This window comes from Athene noctua, chromosome 3 (assembly GCF_965140245.1).
Source record: "Athene noctua chromosome 3, bAthNoc1.hap1.1, whole genome shotgun sequence".
Classification (NCBI taxonomy): domain Eukaryota; kingdom Metazoa; phylum Chordata; class Aves; order Strigiformes; family Strigidae; genus Athene; species Athene noctua.
The window spans coordinates 30,131,852-30,154,497 of record NC_134039.1 but is presented as its reverse complement, the minus strand read 5'-3'; the positions used below and the strand labels follow the sequence as shown (position 1 = coordinate 30,154,497).

Sequence of the window (22,646 nt, the reverse complement as noted above, 5' to 3'; positions counted from 1 at the left end):
ACCCGTCCCTGCTCGTACTGACAAATACAGCCATTTCCAGAAAATTGTCCTTCTGGGTAGAACTTCTGAGCCAGAGGTGTAAAGGGAAAGCGAATGCAAATGGAGAAAGAGTTAGCAAAGGCCCGAGGGGCTGTGAGTGCTCCCTGCCAGGCCAGCTGAACAGCAAGAGGCAGAGAGGTGCGATGCTCTGCGGGTGGCTGGTGAGGTCACGGGGTTTGGGAAAGAGCAGCGAAAGCAAGTTGGCCACTGCCTACGGCCCTCGTCACAGCTCCCCCTTTTCCCAGAAGGTATCATTCTGAAATGCACCCCCTCCTCAGCCTAGAAATGAAGGCAAAGCAGGAGAACACGCTGTTCTGCAGTGCCAGGTAGTACCGCCAGGTAATGGAGGGCCATGAGCTCTACGTGAAGACAGCTGCAGGGCCATCACCTTCCATTTTGAATCAGAGAGACTGTTTTTTCCTTTCTTTTTAGAACCTGTAAGAGAGTGTAAAGCACACTGCAAATTAAATAGGATTTTGCAGTAACACTCAGGGCAGGGAACTCCTCTGTGACTGAACATTTTTTTTCAATTTTTTTTTTTTTTTAAGGTTTATGTAGCATTCTTGGCCCATTTACCTTGCAGTACCTTAAACTGGCTCAAAAATGAGAGCACATACAAGCGCCAACCAAAAGGAAAGAAACAAAAACCGGATTTAAGCACCTTTATTGCTATTTTTTTGCCTGGGTAGGTACTTTAAGACTGCCCGCTTCCCCACGTACCCCGCGCCGGCCAGAAGCGGGTGACGGTGCATCTGCGTATGCAGAAGGAAGGGAGGGAGGGGGCTGCGCGGCCCCCGCTGCCGCCATTGCTTTAAGTGAAAAAAGGGGCCCGTTCGGGCGGGAAGGGGCCGAGGCGGCAGAGGCGCACAGCACCGCCGCCATGGCGGAGGCGTGCCAGGCCCCCTCGCGAGCCGCCCGCCGCTGGCCCCCGGCGTCGCGCTGTCCCGCGGGGCAGGGCCCACGGGTCCCCCTTACGGGGAGGGGGGGACGACGGCGGAGCCCTCGCGCCCCCCGCGGCGCGGCCCCTTTAACGGCGGCGCCTGCGCGCGAGCCGCCCCCCTTGGCCGCCGCCCCCGTCCCCGCCCGGCTGGGGAGGCGGGGGGAGGGTCACGCGCGGGCGCGGCGGGAGGGGGCGCGCGGGCGTGCGCGAGCCGGCGGCTGCACGAGGAGGGCGGGGCGGGGGCAGGGGGCGGGGCGGCGCGGGCGGGCGGGATTATTATGGGCTGTGGGCGCCGCTGCCGCCGCCGCCGAGGAGCAAGATGGAGCTGTCTGCAGTGGGGGAGCGCGTTTTCGCCGCCGAGTCCATCATCAAGCGGCGCATCCGAAAGGTAAGGGGCCGGCCGGCACGGGGGGAGGGCCGCGGCCGCGGGACACCCCCAGCTTCTCGCTGCCGGGCTCCGGCTGTGCCGCTCACCGGCCCGCCGGGCCCCCGCCTCACCCCCCACCCCCCCTTCCTCCTCTCCCCGTGTGTTGCAGGGGCGCATCGAGTACCTGGTGAAATGGAAAGGCTGGGCCATCAAGTGAGTGCATCCCGCTGGGGGGGCCCGCCCCCGCCACCCTGCGGGGGCCGCCCCCGGGGCAGTGGGGGACGGATCGGCATGGGATGGGGGGTGGGGGGGGGGGGGTCTCCGCGCGCGGCCGTGGGGGGGTTGGATGCTAACCCCGCCGCTTGTCACGACTTCCTCCCCGGTGCCCGCGCCCCCGGCAGGTACAGCACCTGGGAACCCGAGGAGAACATCCTGGACTCCCGCCTTATCGCCGCCTTCGAGCAGAAGTAAGTGCTCATCCTCCAACCCGGCCTGGGGGGGACTGCAGCAGGTTTGGCTTCGGGTGGGTGAGCGGGAAAGGGCGTTCAGGCCCTTTTTTTTTGTTTTTTTTCTTTCTTTTTTTTTTTTTTTAACTTGCATGCTTCTGTTTCTCCCTTCGGGAAAAGTTTTAACTTCTTGACAAATTTGACTCCCCAAAGGGAACGAGAGCGTGAGCTGTATGGGCCCAAGAAGAGAGGACCTAAGCCTAAAACTTTTCTCCTGAAGGTAACTCTTATTTTAATAACTTAGGCCCAGCCAAATGTCTCTCAGACCGCGCCAGTGCGTGCCCTTGGAAGGACTGGACTTTCAGTTGACTTGTGTCTGCTGCCTGGTTCTGGGAACGCAGAGGACTCGGGGACAATCTGATGGGAAAGTGGGTGGGGGGCAGGGACACAGAAGTGTGCAAGGCGAGAGCGTGTGCGTGCAAGCGACGGGTGCCCCGGCAGGACAGTCGGTACATGCAGATGTGCATGGTGAGGCTGCAACCTCTTTTTTCAATATCCTTTCCTTTACGGCCTTCTGCTGCCGCAGTGGAGAGCTAGCCAGCCCCGCTCCCTCTTCAGCAGCCTATTCCATCCAGCCCGTGCCCTGCAACTTAGCAGCATGCTGAGCGGTCAGGCAGCTGTGACGGGAATCCCACTGCCACTTATGCTCCTCTGATTGGTTTCAGGATGTAGGTGCTCCATGGGAGTTTCATGAAGGGTTCATGTTTTGATCTGTACACTATCGTCTTGTTTAGGTTTTTTGTGGGGGGGCTGGGGTGGGCAGGGAGTGTTTCACCTCTGCATAGGATAGCAGCTGAAGTTTTCAGTTCCCCTCTGATAGACCCAGCACCTCTGCAAGAAGGTGTTGTAGCATCTCTGCTTGCTTGCAGTGAAGAACAAGGAATGTAGTCCCTAGTGCAGACACCACCACCCCCCCACCCCCAATTCTTTTACTTTTTAAAATTAAGAAATCCGTTAGCTGTATGACCACTACATGAGTTCTATGGATTTATTAGTTTACGGACAAAACTTCTTGCTTTACTCCTCTCTTCCCCCCTACTTACTATCCAACTATGTCAGTCTCAGATTTCAGATGAACGTAGAGAAAACATATCTGTGTAAAATTAAGACATATGAGCGTGTTCACAGCTTCTATGGCTTTGATCTGGTATAAAGCCCTGGGACAGCCCTGCGGTAAGGCATCGCTATCACTAAGTCATCCTATGGCTTTGGGCAAGTCATTTAGCCTTTGTGCATGCTTCCCCATCTGTGAAACAGGTTAATACTTTCCTTTGCTTGACAGCAGTAGGAGCTTTACTCAAGTCAGTGCAGCATTTTAACTGTATGAGCACCGGAAAGAGCCATGAGGGGTAGGGTGTCATCTTTTCTCTGCTTTAAGAGGACATAACGAAGCACACAGAAGAAATGCAGAAGCACATGTATTCTCATGGCCCAAATAAAACGCAGGGGACCACGGTAATCCTTGGGAAGTCCTGCTGATGGAGCTGTCCTTCTTCCTCACTGACTGTTTTTCTGCTAACAGTTTTATGTATCTGCATACTCAGAAATACGAACGGAACTGATATGTACTATCTCTTACACTTTATTCAGGGAAACTAGACTAGTTGGTTTTTCTCTTTCTGGCAGTCATGCATTAAATTAAACCCTTGTGTTTAGGTTTCCAACAATGCAGAGGAACGCTTAAAGGGAAACCACCAGCTTAAAATAGTTCTCTGCTTGAATTAAAAAAATAGTAGTATTTGTAACACCTGACACTGTTCAGAGTTGTAGAGAAGTGTTTATGCTGTGCTTTTAATGTGACTGTGTGTAACCAGTTCCTTTTCTTTTTGATTCTGAATGTGATACAGCAAAATCAGTTGCCAATCTGTCACTCATTTAAAAAAACCAAAACCAACCCCCAAACTCAAAAATAAAACTCACTCATTCTTCCTCTTCTCCCCTTGCCCTTTAAACCCCCCTCTAAAGTTAGAACCTGAATTATTCAACAGCATCCATTGAATCACGTCCCTGGACACGTTTCTGTGGCACATCTTTGCTCTGCCAGCTTCTCAAACACTATTGAAAACCTGTAGGTTTGCAGAGCTGGCTTGGTACTTTGCAGAAGATGGATAGCGATAAGGAGTGAGATGAGCTCTCCTGAAGGCTGGTGCCACTTTGTGGGAGAGGCTGGCAGGGCAGAGTGCTACCACTGCTGCTTGGTTTGCAGCTCTGGGAAATGGAGCTGGTTAAACTGTTAGCACCCTGACATGCCATTTTTCTGTGACTTCGAATCCCACCCTAAAAATAACACCCCAGGCCAGGCAGCAAGAAGTAACTCTATCTCTGCTAGCCCTATCTGAGCTTGTTTGAGCTCTGTTCAGGCAAACCACTGGCAACGCAACTGCAGCTAGAAACGTGAGGGAGACCAGCATGATAGTTTGTGTTGTATACATCTCTAGTCAGTTCTTCTGACCTGCCAAAGACGTGGGTTTGACCTCTGCTAGTCCTGCAGCACCGGTGCCACTGCAGGGTGAGTGGGATCTGGCTCTGCCTCACGCATCGCTAACAATGTTTTCGGATCTTTCAGTTGCAGAATCTCTTGCCAGTGAGAATTTCGGAAGCAGGAGACGAAATTTGATTCTTGCATCCCAGAGGGAGTCTTTGGAGTTGGCAGTTTGAACAATATTCTTTTTTATCTGTTAACTGAACAGATTAGGCCTGGATGTAATGATGTTTAAGCAGCAATCTGGCCTAGGACTGCTTTGGTAGATTAGTCTGCTGTAGCCTTAGTGGTTTGCTGGGATTTTTCATGTGTATCAGTGCTTAAATTTGGGCTTCTGAGCCTCCAGTAAGGCATTGAAATAAGTTGCCCCATATGCTGCCCAGTCTCCTGGCTTGTGCGGGTGTTTCAGTTTGCAGTTGGGGCTAGGTTTATCCTGGAATTAGTTCTCAAAAGCTGCAGATAAGCACCCATGGGAATTTGGAGAGAGCATTCCAGCAGGTTAGTGGCCCACGCCTTTGGAAAAGCTTTGAAAAGCTGCATCTTTGGCCACCTGCTGCCTTTGTAAGCCAGGCTCCTGTTGCTGAGAGCTGTCTAACACTTGCCCTTTTGATCATACTGCAAAGGGAAATTACAGTCCAGGCTTTGTAATATTGCTGTCAAGATGGCCGGTGTTGAAAGTGACCCCTGTAAACTTCAACTGCAAAGTTTTGGGCAGGAAACGGGTCTCTATTCTCTGCATACTAAGGGGCAAACTTTCCCACAGCTGAGATCAAGCTTGGCGGGAGGTTGCAGTTCTTGGGAGGCTGCTGGTATGCTACAAACTTTGTGCTGAGTGTACGTGAAGCAGAGCCTTTGGTCTGAAATGGGCAACACTCTACAAAGAACCTTACTACTTTGTTGACTGGCAGGAGTAGTCCTTGAGGATGGGCCCTTCAGCTGCAGGTCAGAATGGAAGCTGGTGTGGTGTTAGAACGGGACATAGCGTGTGCTATAGTGATCTTCCTCTTTTCCCCTGCTTGGTTTGCTCATTTTATTTTGCTTTTCCCTTGGCACTCTGCTGTGTGGAATGCAAAACTTGCCAACTAATCTAATAAAGTCTAGCAAGTGCTATTAAGAGACAGAGCCTGGTCTGCAGGCTCAGTGGGTGGCTAGCAAAGAACTCTAGTCAGGGTGGCTGTAAATACTAAGGTGAAAAGACTAGAGAACGTTAATGGAAAAGAAGAAGTAAGGGAGAGTCTTGGTGGGACAGGGGGGAAGAGGGGGCTGAGCAGCATGGTATTCTGTCACTTTGCCCTTCCTTGAACCCTGAAGTTAGAGTTGCGTTTCCTTTGATCTCCTCCCTTGTTCGTAAATTATCCCCAAGCGGTTTGAAAACAAACCGTTTTCCTTTGTAGCATTTTGTTCCCCATCCACTAGGGAAACTTTAGTTTATGGCAGTGTGGCTTGGGAGAACTGTTCTATGAACTAGCTTGCTGTTGCCTTGTCACTTGGAAGACTTCAGAAGAAAGAGGGTGATAAAAAGGCAGAATGGCAGCCAAAAAGGGGAAAGAAGAGCTCTTGCGAATGCTGTTTGGAGCAAGGACTGTGGGAATGCAGGTGGAGAATAAAAGACAAAGCAGAACCAGTAATTTATGAGAGAGTAGCGCTACTATGGTGCAGCAGCGCTACTGGAAATGACTTGTTTTGAAATAATTAACTAGAAATCCTTTGCTGTACAAGGTCTCTTTTTTGTCTTTTTTTTTTCTCTTCCAAATTGCAGAGGTTTTGATACAAATCAGGTAATAGAGGCTTTTGTAAGCACGTGTCCATGTACGTGCTTGTGCACCTCAGTGCGTTAAGGGAATGAATGAACAAATATGCTTGCTGGGCCTCAAGGGACATTTATTCAGAAATAGTAGGGAACAGGGGAGATATACTAGTTCCCAGGGGCAATGAGGGAGAGCTGTACAAGCTAAATAAAGGTGATACATATCCCAGAAGGGGAGAGGGGGAAGGGAAGCAATCCTAGCAATTGGCTTGCTCTCGTGACAGAGCACTGCAGCAAGCCTCCAGAAGCTGCATCCTGATATAGGCTGAGCTGTAAGCAGAATGAATTACTTCGTATACATGCTGAGTACCTCTTCAGCAGTGAGCAAATCTTGCAGGTGAAAACAGGAAAACCCAGAGAGATAGTTTCTGTTTGGGAAACTTCTGAGTTAAATAGCAAACTGTGGTGACACAGCTAAAAGTATTAAATGGGTTTGTTTTTCAAAGACTTTATGCTCATATGGCTCATGAGTGTGACTGAGTAATGAATCCATAGCAGGGAGAAGTGCATTTCCAACAGATAAAACTGAATGCCAAGTCTTCTCCAAACCAGTGGTAGCAAGTTACTTAATGTAAAGTTGGAAGCAGGAGGAGAGCCCAGAAAATGTACTGTCCTCTGCAGGGAAGAGACTTCAGTTGTATAGTTGATGCTTGAACAAACCTGATCCTGTGGTAGGAATACTGAGCTTTTCAAGTGAGAGGGCTCTGGGGGCTGGTCTTAGATAAAGCATCTGATACTATTTTTCTTGAAACCTTACCTGGAAAAACAAGCTCAAGGTAAGCTGAATATTTGCATATTGCTCTCTGGAACTTGCCTTGAAGCTGGTCACTGCAGATAGCAGTGTAGCACCAGGGGAAGACTGTTGGGTCCTGGCTTACCCTCTCTTTTAACCTGGCTAAAAAGATCAGTGCTGCATGTAGTCTACCTGGAGACTACTGAAACTGGTATTTAATAAATGCAGAGTTGAAACAGGAGTCAGAAACAGTTTCAGCCTTGAGGAGGTGCCCTAGAAGTAGCTGGAAAGGCAGATACATAGCAAGTGAAGGAGACCTAGTGGTTCTGGCACACTGGAAAAGTCCTAGCCATGGACCAGGGATCTGTGCTGGCTGCTGTGTAAGCACAAAATCAAGACAGGTCTCTGTCAAAATGGGGCAAGAGCTGATTAACATGCACAGGTTGAGAAAGTACAATCAGCAGGACTATGGAAGCAGCTGGGCAGTGAATGTCCCAGCTTTATTGCTTACTTATTTAATATGGTTGATGGGAAGCTTTGCTGAGGAATTTTGGGGTGTGTAAGGCAAGTGTAAGTGTTTGTGACTGCTTCCCCCACACGGGGGAGGCTGCCACCTTTCTCACACAGGTGACTGAAGCCAGTGCTGTGAGCAGGCGGTAATTAGACTAGACTCGGAGCAGAGTGGCACAGAGGGGGCAGAACTCCTTACTCCAAGGCACGATTACAGGGAAGGGAATTAATCTAGAAGACATGCAGTGTTGGCAGCAGGAGAAGCCCTGAAGGATACCTGTGTGTCTCTGCTGAAGCTGTGGATCCAGGATTTTTACTGGCACATCTGCCTGGCTTCCCTGTTCCGTTTTGGAAGAGGACGTTGGGTTGCACTTTGCTCTCAGCTGAGCGGTGGTAAATTGGTGAGAAACCCAAAGCACAAGAGTAGCAATGCTGGAAGGGCTGGCTTGATGGGGAAGGCGGGGCAGACAGGAGAAATAATCCAACCTGTACTGGTATGTAATGTCAGAAAGCAAACTGTAGCTTGTCCTGGTGTCTGCCATTTCCAGAAGGACCTGTGAAGAGAGGGAGCAAGCACAGCCCTAGATGTGCATCTCTCTGTGCCTGTGGCCTCCTGACAGGGCCTGTGGGGTCTCTTGAGTTGTGGATGGATGGGATGGGAGAGAGTTGATACATGATGCAGGGAGTTCATTTGGTACTGCTGCTGTGCTCCAGCCTGTAGGATGCCTGGGACAGGAACTGTGTTTAACTATTCATTTTCTGAACAGTTTGGGGCATGGAGTAACATGCAAGGCTGAGCACAGGAGAAACTAGCTGGACACTGGGATGTGGGGCGTGTGTGTGCCTGCCTTGGCAGTCATGTTATTTGTCCCTATTTCTTTGTCAGTTGGCTAACAAAAAGTCTAGAGTCCCTGATTCAGATGAGCCTTCAGTCTGTGTTTACACATACAGCCAGGGAAGGAGGCCTCATCTCCTCCTTTTAAAGCCAGGATACAAGTAGTACTGAGGGCATGCTCCTCCAGCATTAGCCAGGGAGGAACAAAATGTCTTCGTGTCTCTGTTCTCTGCTTGTTCAGGATCTTCTGTGGTTCCCATGGGGATCTCAGTGGGAGAAGAGGGGCACTGGGTGACAGCAAAGCTCTGTGGATATGTAGGGCCAGGGCTTTGAGCTTATTGTGCAAGAGCTGGCCTGGGCCCCTCGCTTAGATCTGTTAGATCCCTGCCTTTACACGCACATTTTTTTTCCCCCAGGCGTTTCCCTGGTAGGAGGCACAGACTGCAGGGTGACAAAGGAGATGGTGTTGGAGTGCTTAAGCTCTTAGCTGGCAATAAGCCATCCCAATCTTGGCGTGTACAAGGGGGCAACGGGATGGAAAAGTTGGGGAGGAAAAACAGCTGTCTTCTTCTAGCACTGCAGTTCTTGTTATGCCCACGAGGTGGGGGAAGCTGCTTGCTAGATGGACAATCGGAGGGGGTGCTCACCTGTCCCCTCCAGGCCTGGGTGACTTCTCCTTGTGACCACTGCTGGGAGGAAGTAAGGAAGGGGGTTGCTTTAGGCAAGGAGCAGGGTACAGGTGGGAGGCCGAGCTCTACAAGCAGCTGTGCTCTGACAAGGCATGATGTAAGAATATACTCTGGGTTGCTATGCTCACAGGGCCTTCAGGTCATACTGCCTCACCTTGCCAATGAAACTGTTGCGTCTGCTGCCAGAAAATGTTCCTGTCTCTCGTGCATGAACCGGGGCAGGTTTTGGCACTATCCCCAAGCACCAGAAGAGCTTAAAAGTCTTGTGCCCCTGCCCTGGCTGTCAGGCAGGGCTGGCACCAAGCAGTTGAACCAGTGCTGCTGGTTCCTGCTCTGTTTCATTAGTAGATTTCAAACAAGTGTGGTGTTCAGAAGGACGAGGCAGTGTCTTCTTTGGAGATGCAGTTAAACTTGACTTGAATTCCAGCTGTCCTAGTCTTGATTAAAGATGGAACCTTGTTCCCAGAGCAGAGTAAGGATAAACAAATTGCTTGTGATCTCTAGTTAAAATTAATCTTCAGATCTCTGCACTTGTGTTTAGCTAAGACAGCTCTGTTAGATCACACTCACCCACCTCCATCAGTGTTCCTCAAGACCCCCTTCTACCATGCTTTCCAGAGCAGATGAGTCTGGTTGTGGGAGGGGAAGAGCAAGCTGAATGCGTTACTCTTCCTTTCCCCCTTGTCTCATGCTCATTTTGTAGAGGACCTGATACAGTCCTCTGTCTTGGCACTAGTAAGTAATTTTGGATGCTAACTCAACACTAACAGCCCTATTGTCTAGGAGGATGCTTGGCTGGTTGTCTGACAGTGCAGGATTGTGCATGTTGGCTGATGATGACTGAGGGGGGACCTTGGAGACTGTTAACTGCACCTTGAAACGTGGCTGGATGGTGGCAGTTTCGCCCTGGGAAAAGTACATGTCAACAGGGGCACAGCCTAGGGAGTAATTAGGTGCCCAAAAAGGATACAGACAACTTGTGTGGGGCCTGTGCCATAGCTGTCAGTAGCCCATAGGTGTATATCTGTGCTTGTCATTCATGTGGGTATAAATGTTACAGCGTTGCTGGTAAGCACTTGTCCTGAGGTGAGCAATGCCCAGTTGAGATTTAGGTGCACCTAGGCTGCCTCTCTGACCCTGTTTTTTTTTTTTCTTTCTCCCCACCACCGCAGGCTCGGGCCCAAGCGGAGGCCCTCCACATTGGGGATGTACACTTTTCTGTCAAGCCTGGTTCTAGCACCTCCTCTCCCAAGCTCCACTCCAGCGCTGCGGTGCACCGGCTCAAGAAAGACATCCGGCGATGCCACCGCATGTCCCGTCGCCCACTGCCCCGTCCAGACCCCCAGAATGGCGGGAGCGTGGGTGGCGGGGCTGGCATCCGTCCTCCCGTCTCGCCTTTCTCGGAGACCGTCCGCATCATCAACCGTAAGGTGAAACCCCGCGAGCCCAAGCGCAGCCGCATCATCCTCAACCTCAAAGTCATTGACAAAGGTGGGAAGCCAGCCAATGGGGCTGGGGGCCTGGCTCGGCCCAAGATCCCGTCCCGAAACCGCGTCATTGGCAAGAGCAAAAAGTTCAGTGAGAGTGTCCTCCGCACCCAGATCCGCCACATGAAGTTTGGCACCTTTTCGCTCTACAACAAGCCATCTGCTGCGCCTGCCCCCTCTCTGGAGGGCAAAGGGGAAGCCGAAGGTTCCCAGGCAGCCTCCTGTGGGCTCATTATGGGCTCCACCCCCTATGATGCCCCCAGCTCCAGCTCCTCTGGCTGCCCATCGCCCGCCCCCCACTCCTCTTCTGACCCAGATGATTCCCCTCCAAAGCTGCTCCCCGAGACCCTCAGCCCAGCCATCCCCGACTGGCGTGAGTCGGAGGTCCTCGACCTCTCCATCCCACCCGAGTCGGCTGCCACCAGCAAGCGTTCTCCCCCAGGAGGGTGCAGTGGGGGGCAGACACCCTCCTTGTCCCTTTCCTCTTCTGACCCGGAGCAGGAGGCCGGCGACTGGCGTCCCGAGATGTCCCCTTGCTCTAACGTGGTGGTCACAGATGTCACCAGCAACCTCCTCACCGTCACCATCAAGGAGTTCTGCAACGCGGAGGATTTTGAGAAGGTGGCGGCAGGTGGCAGCGGAGGAGGCAGCAAGTGAGCAGCCAGGTCCCCTCCGCTCCAGGGGCGTGGGGGAAGCTTTACCTGCGAGAAGTCGTGGTGTGAATGGCTGTCCTTAGTTCCCTCCTTTTCCCCTTGGCTGTCCCTCTGCCCTCACTGTCACCCTTTCTCCTTCTTTCCCCCTGCCCACTCCCTCCTGCCTGGAGACTGGAGTGTGTCAGTGCAGGGGAGTGGGGGCACCCACTATTCCTGGGTGTCACTGCCACTGGGAGGAGGCAGGGAGGGTCGTGGTGGGGCTAGGGAGTGGTTGTTTGTCCTTGAATGTGGTGTGGTCCAACGGGCAGTGGAGCCTTTGGGGATGAGGGGTAGATGAGCACGTGCCTGTGTGGGTGGTGGGGAAGGTGCTCCTCCTTCCCCTTCCATCTTTGACAAAAACTGAAGACAAGCTCCAGACCCTTGAAGGGAAGGTGTAAGAGGATTGGAGCCCTCTCCCACACCCTCCAAGCCTTCTCCCACAATGTGCATGCAGTCTCTTCCATTCCCATGTTTCCCCCTTGCCATGACTCGGATCCTGCCATCCTTCCCCTTCTTGGACTGGGGCCTGGATCTGCCCTCTCCTCTGCCATCCTCATGGCAGTTGCTGATCCGGTGTCCCCAGGGTGAGGGGGAGAGGGGCAGGTGAAGTATCACACCTGGAAGGTGCTTGAGACAAAGCTGGGGTGGTGGGGGGTGCCCCGTGCAGCATACACCCCAGATTGGCTTCCCATTTCCTTTGACTATTGGTGCTACCTTGGCAGTTGTATGGGCGCTTTCAGGTGCCCTGGTCTCTCTTCTTCTGCAGCTTCCAACTTGCTCAGCTCTGCAGGGGGAAGGGAAGAAAAGGGGAGTCTGCTTCTGGCCCAGATCTTCCTCCTGGTGTTCAGCACTTGCACTTGCTTGGGGGAGAGAGCATGAAATGCCCTTCCCCAGCCTTCCCATGGTGGGAGTGGGAGTGGGCTGTGCATCCATCCTTCAGTTTGGGGGAAGAAACACCGACAGCATGATGCTGCCCCAGCTGGATGAGGCTGGTCTCCCGCCTTGTGCATAAGCTTCCACAGACCTTTTTGCTTCCTCTCCGTTTCCTCAGAGGGAGGGGTGGATGCTAAGGCAGGTTGTTTGCTCTTCCTGCTTCCTTTTGTCTCCTGCTCTCCCTTCCCTGGGATGGCCTGGAAGAGGATTCCCCTCTGTCTTTTCAGCATCTGAAACAGCCCTTACAACTGTCAACCAAAGGTGCTAGTAAGAAACTTCTCTCACATCATATGCATGTGTGCTGGATCTTTTCCCCCAGAGCTCCTGTGAGCTCATGTAGAAATTCATTCCCCTGACCCCTAGCAAGTAGGAGTGAGCAAGACCACAGCTTGCTGTTCTTTACCCACAGCTCCTTATTTTCCTGACCACTCTTGTTCACATCCAAAATAAGCTCTCTCTTTTGCCTGCCATTTTGGGCTTGCTCCATTTCTGTGTTGAGTCCTAAGCTTCACAGTAAGATGCCATTCCTTTGCTCTCCCTTCTTCCCCTACTTGCACAGGACTCAGCCGTAGGGGCAAGAAAAAGAGGTGCTGATCAATTGGTGGGAGTCTCACCCTCTCAGCTCTGTCCCTGGTATTTGGGATGGGGCAGAGGGGTGTCACTTCTACATAACATGCTGCAGAGGTGAAAAGGGTGGAAAAAATTCCCCATGCCAGGGCTCACCTGCTTACAAATCTGCCCTGGGTGGGTGAACATGAATGGAATTGGCCCCTCTGGTGCTTTCACATTGAGGATGCTCAAGAGCTGCCGGCTCCAAGGAGCGCTCTTGTGTGAAGTAGTGATTTTGTGGTTGCAGTGGTCTGAGGGTAGAAGAGAGGCAGTCTGTGGGAGAGAGGTAATATTTGTCTGCCCAAGGGACGTCATCAGGGTGGTAGAAGGATAGACCAGCTTCTGACCTTAATTAGGCCTTCTGTGCCCAGAGCTTGTCTTTTCCCTGCCTCCAGTGCCTGGGTTGGTGAAATAAAATCTTTGCTGCTCTCCCCACAAGCCTTGCCTCAAAGTGGGTGGTGTTCATTGCTGTGGGCACAGTGGATTCACACCAGTTGTGGTTGGGTGTCTGTGCAGACAGTCTGAGGGGGGTTCCAGGTGCTGTTAGCACCACCCTTTGCACACCTCTTTCTTTTTCTTTCCTTGGTTAAAGAGCTTAGTGAACTCTTTGGGGATGCAGTTGCATTTGCAGCTGAAGCTAGGGGCAGGGAGAGACTTCCCTGATCCATTCACCAAGCTAAGGCTTCCTATAACTTGTTGGACTTGTGTGCGTGTCTGTATTAATACCTGCCTGTATTTTTCGTGTCTTTTTCTCTTTTTTTATCTTTCCTGTGCCTGGCACACCCAGGGATCCCTTATTTTAGCATAGCCTATCCATTTGACTGCAGCTTCAAAGATGAGCAGTTTGTTGTCATAGGGAAAAGCCCATTCTTAGGGAAATAGGAGATTCTTCTCTTTTTTCCCTCCACTTCTCAACAAGAACTATTCTGTGGCTGCGAGATAAGAGGAGCTTCTTTGTGGGGTGGATGCAAACTGGCCAGTCACTTTAGGTTGTTAAGTTACTGTTTGGTGTGTATGTGGTGATGTGTTTTGTTTCGTGGTATTGAGGTTCTGAAAAAAAAAGAACTGAAGTGTTTAAGTGGGAGATAAAAGGGAACTTTAATAGGAAACTCTTGATGTGTTTTGGCCAAGATGTGCTTGCTTGGCAGAATTCTTTTCCCTGGTGTCTCTTGTATGGTGTTCTTTGGGGGCAGGGGGCAGGAATTGTTTAATTGAAGGGGTTTTGCCTTACTCCAGAGTGACAAGCAAGGGGACTGTCTGTGAAGAGCAAAATAGTGGGTCATTGTAGGGATACTCCATGAGGACCTTCTTCCTGTGGTGACGAGATGAGGGGACTTGTTGCAGCAGAGGAACTCATGCAGTAGATCCTCTTTGTGGAGGAAGAAAGGAGTATGATCCGGCTTGCAGATACAGCTCAACTGCTTGTGTGACAAATCTCTCCCTGGGTAGGTCACCAGGTGGGAACCAAACCCTGAATCTTTGGATCCGAAATCAGGATCCTGTGCTGGTTTGAGTTAGCAAACCTCTAACTTGAACGCAGTAGCAGCCTCAAGTTCCCTCAGGTGGACAAGCCACTTGAGGCTGACTAACCTACCTTCGTATTCACGTGGGTTACACTCCTCCTTCTGATTTTTTACCCTTGCTCCTTAATGGAGATGGGAAAGAAGATCCATCCATGCCCTTAAAAACGGGCATGGGACTGAGGGAGGAGTTTATTTGAAAGTATCCCCTTCCCTTCCCCATAACTCCTAGGTTAAAAAAAAAAAAAACAAACAGGGAAGTATTCTCTGTGTCTGTGCCATGTTTGTTCTCTTGTTGTCGTGTTTTTAGAGGAGATTTTATGATGGAGTGGAAAAAGTGAAATGATTAGTTTTGCATAAAAAAAGAAAAGTTTAAAAAAAATTTCTACGGGGAGAGAGCGAGCGAGAGAGAGAGTTTAAAAATGACTAATAAATGCAGTGATTGCACAAACTGTAGTGGTATTAGATGGTCCTTAGAGAAAAGAGTATTTTGTAGTATTGAAGCATGTGTGTCTGGGATGGTGTTTGGCTTGCTTGAACTGGAGGGAAAGGCATTCTGGGACTAAGCAGCGATCTCTGAGCTGAAAAGGCAAGTTGTATGTTGGAGGAACCCTGTCTACAAACCCTTCCCGTCCTTGCCTCCCAAGTGTTGGAGTGAGTTCCCTTCCCTCCCATACCTCTCCTGTGAGCTAAGGTGGAGTCTCCAAGTGGTTTTTCTGGCCAGGTGGCCCTCAGAAATGGCTGGTCGCATTCTGCCAGAATGTGGATCGAGCCACCAACATGGAAACAGTTGACTTACTCTGCATGCACAGCAAGCTGCTAAGATTTGGGGTTGGCATGTACCTTTCCTGCCAAGTCACTGTCTCTTCTCTTTTCCCCTCTCCCATATCCAAGCAGGATTAAACACGGTGGGCTTATCTCCCAGGAAGCAGATATGCCTCCCCTCCTTAGGGTCTCTTAGCTTCTTCCAGTGTCAAGTGGGAAATGGCATTTTTCCATGTAGGATTCACCACATCAGGACAGAGAACCGACTCCCATCTCTAATAGTGGCTGGATCTTCAGAGGCAGATGAGAGCACTGCCTTGTGTGCTCTGAAGGTGTTGCTAGCAAGGCATACCCTCTTCTTGAGGCCAGCAAATGCTGGAGGTCTGGGGATGGAGAGGGGAGAGGAACACCACGATGGGACTGTGCGCAGGTAGAGCTGCCACCTTCTGCCCTGGCTTCCTGCGAGGTGGTGGGGAAGCGTTGCCCGAATGTTTCTTCAAAGCAAGGAGGCAGCTCTTTCAGGCTGGCTTCCCCATGCAAGATGTCTCTGCTAGGCATTCATCTGGTGTGTGGGAGTGACTGCAGGGAAGAGGGGAGTCACCAGATGTTGGTGTCTGAATGGGCAGGGGATGCTAGGACAGCTTTTCTTGTCTGGACTTCTCTGGTGCCCTTGGCATTGCAGTGGCAGGTGACAGATGTCTTGATGCCTCCCATCGCCTGGGCTGTTCTTAGGAATTTCTCCTCCTCTCTCTGCCCATTGAGCTCTGCCAGTGCTTCCCACAGTTTTCAGCTTGGAGTGGCAGCCTCCTGTCTTGTGCTCTCTTTTCTCCTCGCTGAGCAGAGTGGGACTGGGGAGGTGTGAAGCTAACAAGATGCAAACTCCTTTTGGGATGGAAAACAGAAACAGTGTGGTGAGCAGACCCAGCTGTGGTGAGCCACTGCTTAATTTCTGTTTCTAAAAGAGAAAGGGAGCATTTATTCGTGTCTCCCCTTACTGAAGTTCCCAGGGAGATTTTACAAAATAAAACAAAACAAAACAAAAAACCAACAGTCCTGCTATTTACTAAGTAGCAGCTGTCTCTGAGCTGAGTCTTCCTAGGGATTTCACTCCCTTTCCCAGCCCCTCTTTGTAGAGGAGGTTTTGGTAGCTCCCAGCGTTTGGAGATTATCACCTTCCTGGGGACCTCCTGGCAGAAAGAGGTTGCCATGCTGAAGGATGGTGTCCTGAGTTCCCCACACTACTGCCCACCCCAGGTTGTGGCATTAGTGGGGCTGCTCGGGAGCAGGTCCTTCTTCCCAGGGAGGTGTAACAAACCTGGAGTGCATGTCTGGCTAAGTGCTTATTTCTCCCCTCACTTCCTTCCCCACCTTCTGACAACACCTTTTCCTCCTTGCCTGGCGCATCCTTTTACTCCAATATCGCTTGCTTTTGCTGCATTTTTCAATCACCCAATAATTGTGCAAGAGCTGGGATCTTATTTACTTTTTATATACAAATATATAAATATAAAAGAAACCCTCCCCCTTCCCCTCTTTTCCCCCTGTCTCACCCATCACCCTGTGCGCAGCCTTCCTGATCTCTGCTCTGAATGTGCTGTGCTGTAGAGGGTTAGTTTGGGGCCAGGGATTTGGTGCCTCCTGGGTTCTGCTTTTTCTTGGTTTGCCGTGGCCTTTCTGCCAGCTGTGTCACTGCCCTGTGCCTCTGTCTCCCTGGTGTGAAGGGGTGGGGGGTGGAGGGGACCATCCTGCTGAGGGTGCTGGCAGCCCCGACTCCTGCAGCATTTGCACAGAGCCCGAGGAGTGCTGAGTATTGCTTCAGAAATCCCCCTCTCCCTGTCCGTGCTTCCTTCCCTAGGTAACTCCAGCAGAGCAGGTATCTTCATTTCATCGATGCTTTGGGGTTGAGCAAATAAGTGGCTTTATTTTCTTCTGGTTTTTAGGTCCCTCCCCAGGGTGCAATGTGTATGGTTTCTTTTTGGGGGTGTAGATGGGATAGTTGGAGTCTATCACTGTCCTCACCTTTGCCCTTCCATCCTCTGCTTCTCTCCCCTTTCCATGTTGCCCTGTGTCAGACTGCTGTGGCTAGTGGGGTTTGCACCCTTGTCTGTGCAGGGTCAGCAGCCTTGGCACCAGCAGCTTTGCGTATGTTCTGCGTGGTGCTTCTGAGGTGCCCTGTGTCCCACCTGCCTCGCTTCTAAGGATGTCACAGGGCCTCAAGTTTCGCCCTTTCTTTAAATTTCTCCTTCTGGGAGTGAAGGTAGGTGTAGTCAGTTTGCCCCTCCCATGGTGGTGGGCTGCCTCTGGCCACTCTTCTGTCCCTTCCAGCCTCTCTGGTGGGAAACAAAATGTCTCCACGACCATCTGAAAGCACAATCTTTGGGGTGAGAGTCCCTCCACCTCAGGTGAGTGCTGTGCTTTGAGACGTCTCCCTCCAGGCTCCCATCTGGGAGTGCTGGCAGAGACAGCGCTGGGGTTGAAGGAGTGGAGATGCCCTCTGTGCTCCTGGGCTGCGTGGAGCAGGGAAATGGGCAGCAAGCACTGTGCTGCAGTGTAGGGAAAGGAGTAAGGTGACAGAAGAACAGCTGGATGCAGTCAGGGTGATGCCAGCTTCAGCAGCAGCTCAGAAATATATCTGATGGGAGGGAAGGGGCATGGTTGGGACAAGCAGCTGAAATGTTAATTTCTACTGCAGGGCCCTGGTTCTCGACTTCCTTGTTTAGCTGAGCACTTAGAGCTTGCACTAAACCGCAGGAGGGAGGCTGGGTGTGTCAAAGCACTTTGTGGGGCTCAGGGGCCTTGGACTAGCAGGGTCCTTCTGTGCTCCCCAGCAGCCTCTTGGCTGCACCCTGCTCTCCGGGGGTGCTGTGGGTTTCCTTCTGGGCAGAGCAGCAGGTAGTTGCTCTTTCACAGGCAGGTTGCTTTTTAGCTGTCCTGGAGGGAGCCTGCTGCTTCCAGCCCCCCGGCTGCAAAGGGGGACCTAGTCTTAGGTCAAGTTCTCAAACAGAACGACAAAAAAATTTGTTGTGATGACACTTCTTAGGAAAAAGCTTTTGTGCTCACGCTTCCCCCAAGCTGATCAGCTTGGTATGCTGTCCTCCCCTCCTCTGCCCTGCCATTAAGCCTTGTGTGCTCCTTAAGAACAGAGGGCTCTCTCTATTTTGTGTTATATTTTTTTTTCCCCCGTTTGTTTTCTTTCTGGATAGAAAGTTGTCTGCTGGTGGTGGAGGACAGGGGCCTGCCTCATCTGTTCCTTCCTTTCACCTTCCCCAGTGCCAAGCTTAGGCTCAAATCCTGCAGATTCCTGCAAATACTGAACTTTTGAGCAGGCGAGTTACCCTACTGAGCTCTGTGGTACTTGGGTGCTTCAGATTCAGCCTGTGCTTGAGTTTTGGCAGCACCAGAGCCTTATCCTTTCTCTTAGAGAAGGTCAGACCTAACTCCTAGAGTGCTGATGGTTCTGGTGCAACCCATCTGTCTCTTTATTTCCCCTCACTTGGCATACTGAGTGAAGGTGGTATTTTTTTTTTTAATTTAAAATAAACCTAAGTATGTATCTTGTAATTTTTTTATTTTGAAAAAAATGCATTTAAGGATTGTGCACGGATGAATTGTATATCTATATTTTTTGTCTTGCAATTTTCATTTTAAATATAGTGTTTGTTCAGGTTTTGTTTTGTGTGTTGTTTTTTTTTTTTTTTTAAATCCAGTTCCCAGCTGGCTAAACTCTGTCTAGAGCAGATGGGTGGGAGGCATAGCCACTGGAGGGGTGATTGAATTGCCCCTTCCCCTGGCACTTCCCACAAGAAAATGGTTTGCTCCAGGTTTGGGGGTGGGGGTTGTGCTGATTACTCTTGTATTCTTGTACATTTTGTTCTTTCTGCTGCTCTTGAATATTGTATCAATGCCAGAAATGGGGAGTTAAAAATTAAAAAAAAAATAACCCCAATAAATTGTTACATTCCAAAACCTGTTGTCTCCTATTCCTTGGGTGGGCCATGACCTGCTCTGTAAGTGACCTGTGGTGCTGGTAGCTGGGTTACTGAAACACACCTGCCCTAAACCAGCATCAGTCAGCTCTGCAGTCAAATATGAACACGCTTAGTATATTCTTGTGTACTGTGGGTCAGTTCTGGTTTGGGTCTTCAGGCCTTTCTGGGCACAAAGAAGCTCTGACAAAGGACAAAGGAGACTTCGGTAATGCTGAGCGAAGGGGGAGAACTGTGGTGAAGTGTGTTCAGGTTCCACTTGCTACAGTTTGGCCTTCTCAAAGTGCTCTGGTCTCTTGCATCCTTTTAAAAAATGGAATTAAATCTGAGCACCACCTAGCACTCAGTGGCTGAAAAACACTTTAGGCTTTTCCTAACTCGAACATGTGTGCCTAAGTGCACTTTATGACATTCCCATCTAAGAAATAGAGTGAAAAATACGCGTGTGTAGTCAGAGCCCCAAATTCACTCCATTAGTCTCTTGTCCATAGAAACATACACACAAAAAAAAAAAGCTTAAGGCAAAATTTTAGGTGGGGAAGTGCTATTGGTGGGAGATGCGATGGGGAAAGCGGGTGGGTTTTGGGTGAAGAGTGGGGAAGTAGGTACTTCTGGGTGCTGGGAAAGGGTAGTGGCTGGGCATGGCTGTGGGGTGTCACCATCTAGCTGTCTCCAACCAAAACAGCCTCAGGGCTGCCCTTGGGCAAGGTGATCTGGGGCTCACCTTGAGGGGGAGAGGTTGGGCTGGACTAGGAGAGAGTCACGGTTTGGTTAGCCAAGGCTGGGGGTCCCTGTGATGCTTCTCCTGTGTCTGAAGCTCAGCAAGCCATAGGAGAGCGCCCTCCAGCAGTGTCTTGGCTGGCCGGGAGGGGGGAACGCTGCCCACTCAAGCAGAGCACGGCCAAGATGTTGGGCTACTAGTGTTTTGCCATCGGTCTCACCTTGCTTCCAGTGTGTCCCAAGACGCCTGTGGGGCTGGCACTCACTTCCTCACCCCTGCACCCTGGTTTTGCTGGGAGGTGAGCAGGCTTTTGACCAGACCCAAGTACAGCAAATGAAGCCACATCTGACCCATGCTTTCTGGAGCTGGAGGAAGGCCAGAGAGGCAGACACCAGCTTTGACCGGACACATCCAACGATGTCCTGTGTGAGTGTGCTGGTGCAGGCAGACCCTGAGTGTGAGTGAGGTGACACAAGCTGTGTCTGTGGCACCATGAGATGTGGAAATGAAAGAAGCCAGGATTTCCACACTGCGTGGAACCTGCAGATGCCCAAGTGAGATGGACTGAAAGCTTCTGGTCTAAGGAGAAGGTGGAGCTGTGTTCATGGGGTGGCAGCTGCGGAGGAGCCCTTTTGCCCATCAGGGTGGCCCTCGGTGAACCTGTGAGTTGAGTGATAGTGCCAGGGCAGATATCCCCTGACCCAGAGACCCCGGGTTACCCTCCCCTGGGAAAGGGCTCTCCTCTCCTCATCCCCACCACTGGCCTGAGCATCACAAAAGATGAGTTTTTCCCCCAGCCGGCAAGAGGTTGTCTTGTTCCCACAGGGAGGCTTAGATGTGGGGCAGTGCATCTACCTGCCTCACAGGAAGGGGTGTCCTTCCCCTCAAGCCAGCAGCCCATCTCAGTTGTCCCTCTCGCCCGGGGACCACGGCAGCGTGTCCTCTTAGCCTGTCTTGCCCTGCCCACAGCCACCCACTGGGAACAGCAGCCAGCCCAAGACACTATTTGGGCATTAATTAGAAGGAAGAAAATCCCTTAATTGTTCACTCCCCATCCTTGTGGGCTGAATCCATGAGCTCTTATTAAAACCATCTTCTGTTTCCAATTCTGTTTGAAACCGGGCTCCCCAAAGGCCCCTCATTGCCTCCCCCACCCCGTTGCCCACAGGAGGGCAGGGTTTCCGCATCACCATGTCCTCATGGAGCTGGCTGCCCACCGAGCATCTTTGAATTGTTATTCATGGGACAGGGAGGCTGTGCTGGCTACTCACCAGTCTGAGTCATCACCCCCCTGTGAAAAGTTATTTTTGCTGATTCTTTGTCTCCGGGGGAAAGTTGGGGTCCCTCATGAGCGATGAGCCCTGCCCTGCTGTGACACCCAACTCTTCCACTTCCAGCATGGGTGAGCGGTGGGGGCTGGTGTGGAGGGGCTCACCCACCCCACTCACTGTCACAGTGGTGTCAGACAGAGGGATAAACCTTGCCACTGCGATCCTGTGGCCTTTGGCAATAAAATATGGATGGCCAGGTCAATGCAAAGTCCCCAGCACAGCACTGCTTCCCCCAGCACAGGTCACAAAAAAACTCATAAAGTTGTATGGCATTTTTTTCACTGAGTTTCAGGTAGTGGACGCTCCTCCCATCCTGATCTGCACACAGTGGGGTAAAGTGGTCTGGTCCAGCACCCACTTGGGTTTGTTTTGAATCCACTCCTGCCTGGCCACTGACAGGGGTGGGCAGGCTGCAGGCAGGAGCTGACGCAGGGGGCTGAAATCCCCTGCCACCGCTGGGAAGGGGCAGGTCAGAGGCTTCCCTTTGTACCACGGGGCACCAGCTTCCATTTTCTTTTCATCCTGCAGTGGTGCCAACTCGTTTCAGTGCATCAAGCACTCACCTGCCTGGAGTACCCACTGGCCTCACTGCTGGGGCCAGCTGCATGTCACTGGGCTTTCTCCACATCCACCTTCTCGCCCTCTGCTGATTTTTTCTCGTCATCTCTCCCTCTTCCTTAAAACACCCCATCCAACCTCCTCCCTGCAACCTCCCAGCACCGTGAGCCAAGCAGGCCTCTTGCTGGCTCCACGGTGAGGAATCTGGAGGGGCTGGAGTGCAGTGCACTCGGCGTGGGGAGTACTATGCCTGGCTGGCAGAATCTCACTCCTTGCTCACATGAAGCCAAATTTGAGGAGCCTTTGCAGCTCTGACTCCCTTGCTATCCATTCAAAACGTGCCTGGGGGGGAGAAGATGTAATCTTTACCAGTGTTTCATATCCAGCGCTGGAGTTGTTTTAAACACACATGCTGCTGCTTCCCTGACAGCTAGGAAGGATTTCCTGCCATCACTGAGCAGAGCTTAAAATCGATTTTGTTTGCTTTCCTTCCACTGCTCCTCTTTGCTCAGCTGGGCTGCGTAGCTGAGGCCCTGGTGTGCCTGGGCAGGGGAGAGGACATGGTGGCATGATTTGTGTCGGATGGGTGAGCACACTGTGAGAGCAAGGAGAAAGCAGATGTCTGAAGTACCTTTTTTACAAGTAGTTTAGGATAAAGCAGTGGTAGGGGAAGATTAAATGTAGGTTTTTACCTCCCAAATGGATGGCATGGGCATGCAGGGCAGAGGGCAACGCATCCCATAGCTGGTCTCTTCAACAGTCGTGTCTGGGGTGGGAGAGCAGGACAGCTGCCCACCCGCCCTCCCGTAGGAGGCATTTCCAAGAGCTGGAAGGTGGCTAGTTTAATTTTTAGGAGAAAGGCACGAAGCAAGGGGCCCGCCAGCGGCCCAGAAGACCCTCCCGGAGGACACCCAATTGCAAGGTGTTGACCCTCAGTGTAACAAAGGGCCCTTTCCTTCCAGCCTAAGCATCTTCCAGGGGAAAATCCTCCCTTGGGCTGTCACGGAGGAGCATCCTCTCGCTAGAGGCTCCCGCCGGGCTGATTTCAGCCACCCCGAGCCCAGGCTGCTCCCGTCCCCGGCTGCCCCCGGGGGGCGTCCCCTCCTCCCCGCCCGCTCCTCCCCATCCCTAGCACC

General features: G+C 51.6%; 1 protein-coding gene across 2 annotated transcripts; it reads left to right on the top strand.

The window, feature by feature from the left end:
- Positions 1-1,270: 1,270 nt before the first annotated feature.
- Positions 1,271-18,874, top strand: CBX6 (chromobox 6). 2 transcript variants are annotated; one of them, XM_074902509.1, is made up of 5 exons: positions 1,271-1,367; positions 1,516-1,559; positions 1,748-1,813; positions 2,006-2,072; positions 10,135-18,874. In XM_074902509.1, exons 1-5 carry the CDS (start codon positions 1,299-1,301, stop codon positions 11,050-11,052), a joined length of 1,164 nt encoding a protein of 387 aa, XP_074758610.1. In that variant the 5' UTR covers positions 1,271-1,298; the 3' UTR covers positions 11,053-18,874. The 2 variants fall into 2 exon arrangements, with proteins under 2 accessions (XP_074758610.1, XP_074758609.1); XM_074902508.1 differs by having other exon boundaries at positions 10,081-18,874.
- Positions 18,875-22,646: the final 3,772 nt, after the last annotated feature.